A 6,556-nucleotide genomic window follows, 5' to 3' on the forward strand; every position below is an offset into this window, starting at 1 on the left:
TGATGTACACCTTCGAGGGTGGTGGGCCATCTTTAAAGGGGTGTATCACGGGGATGTAGTCTGAGGAATTCCTTTTCACTTTTCTAGATAACCATGCTTTACTTGTCCGTTGTATGGTGCTTAACTTGTGTGAGATTGCATATTACCTTGATGAGGTTTAGGCGATGAGTGAGAGTTTAGTCCACTCACGGGCGCGTGTCGAGGATCTGGCGGTCTGCGGTCGTCGAACGGTTGACCTTTGTAAGTTAGGTGACAGCCCGTATGGGGGGTCGTGGTCATAGGGCCCACCACGAGCCCTAAAAGCTTTGGGTTTTGTGTGTAAGATCACAACAACGACATTTCAAACTCCTACCGATAAAATCGAAAAAACAAGGTGCATGGTTCACCTTTGGAAAATACTAAACCGAGATATGCCTAGGATTGGGAAAAGTACCGATCATACCCTCACCATTCTAATAGGATCGTGACCACAATAGTTGTATGATGATAGTGAAAAATCTATTTTGAGTATTAAAGAAGCATGCCGATATGATTTATGCTAGTTAGTGATTTATTATATAGTCACGATATTTTGATTATTATTATGGAAACCCTGCATGTTTTAAATATTTTGGTATAAGTAGACTATTTATTGGTTATGTGCATTTCTACTGAGCATAGTTGTTTTGCTCATCCTACATTAACATTTCTGACGAACCAGTTGCGGAGGAGACTTTCCCGACCACTAGTAATAATGGTTATGGGGATTTGGGTGGTTTCCCCTATGCTTGACGAGGGACAAAGTCAAGTTATTTTGTTGTATAGAGAGAGTCTAGTTCATTTTTGGCTGTATATAGAAAGCCAGTTCATTTTGATGTAATAATCGATGTATTTGGGTAACGGTTCTCACTTAAATAGTTTTGTAGATATACAGATATATCCCTGTCGTATCTAAAGTTAAGAGTAGTATATATATAGTTGTTGGAAGGGTGAATTATGCGATTTCCAGGTTATGACAGGTTTTAGTATACGAAATGTCGATAAAACAAAAAAAAACTCCGCCCAAAATTCGATAGAATTTAGAGAGTGTAACCCCTCAAGATTCATGTCCACGTCTTCGGGATTTGTGTTGGGTCCTGGGGCGTTACAACAATGTAAAACCGTTTATCTAACGGATTAAAATAAATGAAAAACAAATAATGAGCTTTTTTTTCACAATAAAACAATAGTAGACTTAGAACTGTAGGTGTGATAGGATATATTGGTCCCCTTGGACTGCGGGCCCTAAGCGGCTGTTTATTTTGCTATAGAGTAAAATCAGCCTGGATATATAACCGTTGATAGTAAAAACAACACCAACTTCCAAACCAAAGCAAGGAAAATATGAGTTGAGTGAGAGACTGAGGAGAAAAGATGACTCAGTTACTTTTATAGCTCTCTATCTAACTCTCTCTTGTCTAAATGTCTAGCCTCCAAAATACAAATTTAAGGAAACAGAAAAATGCTGAATGGGTGCACCTCATTATTTTTTGTGAGAAAACAAAACAACCGTTTCATGAGTTGCCAACTTTCCATGGCACCCTCAATGTGCATAAAATGGTTATTACTAAGAGTATCAACAACCAACAAATTAGATTAGTGAGAAATTGTCAAATTAATTTTTCTAGTTCCAACAATTTGCATCCTATCTAAATAGCAGTTAAATAGTGTTCCCCTATATGTGTTGTTGCGATTTTGTGTGGAAAACAGGCAAATGTGTATGGAAAAAGAATAAACTCATTTTCGTGATGTACTCGATTGAATTTAGAGCATCTCTAGGTGGTGGAGGCGTCAAGTGTCATGTTTGAAGCTAAATTTAAGGCAAGTATCCACAAACAATTACCAACTCTATGTGGTAGAAGCAAATATAGTTAATAGTGAGTCCTATTTTTATTTTACATATCTTTTTTGTTAAAAGTAGGTCCCAAATTAGTTTTTTAAATTAATAAAACATTTTTTGCCTAAAAATATTGCGATAGTTGCCAAAAAAACAACCCCCCACGTGCCAGTGGTAGTGTAGCGCCGCATCCGCATCCAAAACTACAAATTTGACTCCACAGATGCGACTAGACACTTGATGCCTCCAATTTTGCTTCCACCAAGAGATGGTTTATTCCAAAATTCCAAATGGTGCAATCAAATTTGTCGTTGATGCCTCCACCTAGAGATGCTCTTAGCAGTAAAACCTTTAAAGCACGAACGCACCAACCCATGGGCTATGTCCGCGTCAAACACGTGTCGGACGTGGACGCAAACACAAATGCAACATGGCCGCGGTCAACTAAACTGGGCCGAGTCAACATGGTCAGGGCGGATTTTAACCAAAAAATAAAAAATAAATCAAAATAATATTAAAAACTCAATTTTTTCATTTTTTTTTGTTTTGTTAAGACTTATAACATGTTTTTAAAGTTTGATTATGAAATATTAAACTTAATTTTGTGGGTATTTATCTTTAATAGTTTTGAATTTATGAATATTGATACATTTAATTTAGTTTTTAATGTTCAATTTATATAAAATAAAATTTTAAATATTAATTAACTCAACAGCAACAATGAGTCAACGACCCAAATATCGGTCACCAAAATTCAATGTGATGACTGATGAAAGCGAAGATTCCATTCTTTTACGAAGAAATGATATCCATAAACAGATTGACAAGAATTCCTTGCAACCTAAGCAGTGTCATGTCACAAACTCACAATGAATGTATGTCGCATTTTCGCTCAAGAGACAATACATGAAATAAATTCAGCCACTTGTGTCTCTCATTCTTTCCAAGAATAAGGAGATCGATTAACAACTAAATAATCTTCTCAAATGTCCTTTGTGACTCGGATATCATTGTCCAGGTAAACAGATTCAAACCTGCCATTGCGAAACATTTCAATAAACAGTAATGAACTCGTACTAAAAACTAATTTGAAGTATGAATGGAAATGCGCAGTCGGAGGCATGATTCTAAAAAACTGGTACTTCCAATTAAGTACATCCATAATATTTATATGAAAAAAGGGAACCTCATCAATCATCATATACATGAACATTGAACAAATCCTGCGTAGTACCTAAAATTATTTAGATGCAGATTTGTTTGTCGAAAGAGTTAGAAGTTTGATCAACAGGGAAATCCAATGCATAGCACGCACTGGTCTCAACATCAGAGAATATTGGACTAGCACAGATGGAATATATAAGATTAATTGTGTGCGACTTTAGCTGGTTATGCAGCCAGCTGGGGATTGAATAAACATATCGTGGCTGATTAGAGCAGCTTAATCTAGGACTTAACAAGATTATTCTCCACAATTGTTGCTATTAAGAAATACGTATTGGGCTACTAAATTAACCATCATATATTCATCAGCCTAGGTAAATTTAGCAGTTTAGTTATTCAGACTTGTACATTCAAGTATTCAACACATCTCCAATCAACGAGAAGATGAAATGCAAATTTCTAAGTTACGTATTGATGATAAAAAAGATAATATGTGTAAAGCTGAAGGTATGACAAATAAACATAAAACAAGGACACAATGAAGGGATGGTTAACAAGTTGCACTTGCTTTTCATTCTTTCCAATTATAAGAAGCTCGATCAACGACCAAATAGTCATTGCGGATGTCCTTTACCACTCGAATCTCGTCGTCTAGGTAGACAGATTCAAACCTACAGAAATGAGATGCATTTTACTATCCATGATATGTCAAGTAACAGGCTTAGTAGTACACTTCCCCCCTTCCATTTTAAACAAGTGTAGTTATATATATCTAGAGTTTCCATCCATTTGGTCAGAAAATGTCTGAGGAACATCTTTGCGCCTAAGAAATTCATTTCAAGAGACAAACACGATCTCAGTGGATGAGAATGAAAAATAGAGTTGTTCATTTTGACGTAACTGCATTTTGCTCCAATGAGCCCAAGAATTTCGTTGCAAGGAACTGTAAAATAGGTCATACTTCATAACACTGACCATGTGAGAAACAGAACACACTAAGACACAAAAAACTATATTTTTCTACAGTGCTAATAGCCTTAATGGAGAGCTAAAATGGGGATATATATGACTATTGATCTTGAAACATAGAGGAATAATATTAAATCCCGCCACAGAACTTGGGTGTTTAACTTGTTTCAAAACTTAAACAATAGGTTAATTTAGTTCTATAAGTAGAGAAATAATTGGCCGGTTTTCCCTTTCTCGTTTTCGATTAAACGGCATTAGGCTATACAAATTAAACCCTCAATCCAATCTCAGGGTTTTGAAGCATATTATCAACATTCTACGCACCTATACTATACAAGGACTATAACAAATGTAATCCAAATCTCCCATAACTCATGTTCGCAAATAAAAGAACAGAAATGCAGTATTATACAAATCATCTTGAGATTAGCACAAATAATCAAACTTACCACCCCTTGCCCAAACGGTGGCAATGGGAATTCCCAACTCTCGCCGCGAAGAACAGCACTAGTAAACCTACCAAAAATGTAACAACACGTACTTCTATAAAATTCCATAACAAGAAACATCGGAGGACTCTTTTCTGCGAAATAAATTGTGAAGAACAAACCTGAAATTAACTCTTTGTGGAGAAACAATTTCGATACTCGATCTAACGAAGAAAACACCAGAAGGAGGAAACGTAATAACATTATTGAGAACACCTTTTTCAACATCTATAACTTGTAAAACATCGCCAGTTTGAGTTCCAAACAGGGAAGCATTTTTAATGATAAAAAGTTGCTCTTTCTCAGTAGTCCAAAGCATTTTCCATGTAGCAGAGAGACTAGAATCAGTTGTAACTGAATTCTTTCCAAGAACTTCCATTGCTTCAATTGCTTTGATGATTTTTGATAGTTTTGAAGGATTGTTTTGTGTTTTAAGTCCTCTTTCTTCGTTTGAAATCAAGTCTAGAAGATCGTTTTTTGCCAAAAGAAGTTCGTTTTTGGTTGATGAAGATGCTGATATAATGAAGGGTTTGCGCCATTGATGAGTTTTAGTGATGGGGTTTTGAAATCTTAATGAAATGGGAAGTGTGGAAGGAGAGAGATGATGGGATAATGCCATTTTATGAGTTTTTCAACCATGTCTGTGGTGATGGAGAAAACTTGAGAAAGAGATAATATGTGGATGGTTTGAAGGAGTGATTTTTTGCTCCCAGCGGAATTTGCTCCAAGAGCTCCAAGCCAAACAGAACCAACCACGTGTCCACTAAAAAGAGATTGACAGTTATCAAATTCTTTCCTTAGAACAAACTTACTGATTTGCCCCACTAAAAATAGAAATAAATAAAAAGAAAAAGAATTAAAAAAATCTCAATGTAAAATATATAGGAGTTCTTCCCATCATTAGCTAAAGATTTTTTTTATCTTTTTTAGTTTGAAAGAAGTGTCACTAGTTCAACACTTCATGTTTTTATTTATTTATTTTTTCCAACAATTAAGACCAAAACTAGAATTTTGTAACTGGTTAAGTTTTTTTTTTAAGGTTGGGGGTAAATCAGGAAGCATATATTAAGGTGGAAATTTGATAACTGTTGACCCCTTTTCAGTGGACACTTGGTTGGTTCCTGTTAACAATTCGCCGAATTAATCGTAATTCGTGAATCAAATTTTTGAAATTCGTGAATCAAATTTTTGAAAGGCAATATTTCCGAATGTTTGAAAATTTTGGAATAATTCGCAATTTTATGCCTTGAAACGTATAATACGGATTTTGGCGAATTTTTCAAAAATTTGGCTAAATTTTTTTTTAAAAAAATGAATGAAAATTCGGTTGCGCTTTTATTATTTTTTATGTACTTTATATCCTCACTCTTACTTTAAGTCCCCAACTCTTACATTTTTAGTGATAAATTAATCCAAAAGCTTTGTTTTTATTTTTAGACAATATTTAAATTGTCATGTTATGGTATGTGTATTTTGAAATTTGAACGGTAATTTCAATCCAAGAACAAATAAATGAAGGTACGACCTATGTTGACCATTCAATTGGTTTCAATATTTTTGTAGCCAAATTATTTAGATATGTTTGTTATGTTGTAAAAAATGACAACTATTATAAATATTTACTAACATAATATCACGAATTTTTGACTTCCGAATTTTTGCAACCAAACATTTAAAACGCGCATTAATTAAACACCGCATAATTGCCGTATTGCGAATTTTTGACCGTACCATTTTTTTGAATCACCGAATAATTCTCGAATTATTCCCGTACCGAATTTTTGCCGTATTCAATTGCTAACAAACACTTGAACCATAGAACAACATACCGACATTTCGGAAGTACCAAATTTAATATATCATGGTTTGCAATATCTCGGTTTGAATATCAACAATGTGTGGTAATTGTGGTTCACCAAGAGAAATTATTGCAAACATGATCACGGATACAGACTATAGAGTGGCGACAGCAATTGATATTCTTGGAAAGCATTTGAAAAGTAATCTAGTGTATGAATAACAATGGAAGAAGCTTGCGTTTGCAAGGGTTCTTGTTAAATTCTATGTTAGTGGTGATGCT

The 6,556-nt window shown here is 34.7% G+C and overlaps 1 protein-coding gene across 1 annotated transcript; it reads right to left on the reverse strand.

The window, feature by feature from the left end:
* Nucleotides 1–3,466: 3,466 nt before the first annotated feature.
* Nucleotides 3,467–5,162, reverse strand: LOC147512923 (Plastid-lipid associated protein PAP / fibrillin family protein). The gene is given in 4 exon segments (XM_086595928.1): nucleotides 3,467–3,690; nucleotides 4,438–4,448; nucleotides 4,450–4,504; nucleotides 4,599–5,162. Coding segments are annotated over 4 exon segments (663 nt in total). The 5' UTR covers nucleotides 5,096–5,162; the 3' UTR covers nucleotides 3,467–3,590.
* Between the last annotated feature and the right edge of the window lie 1,394 nt (nucleotides 5,163–6,556).

This window comes from Coptis chinensis, chromosome 3 (genome assembly GCF_015680905.1).
Source record: "Coptis chinensis isolate HL-2020 chromosome 3, ASM1568090v1, whole genome shotgun sequence".
Classification (NCBI taxonomy): Eukaryota; Viridiplantae; Streptophyta; class Magnoliopsida; order Ranunculales; family Ranunculaceae; genus Coptis; species Coptis chinensis.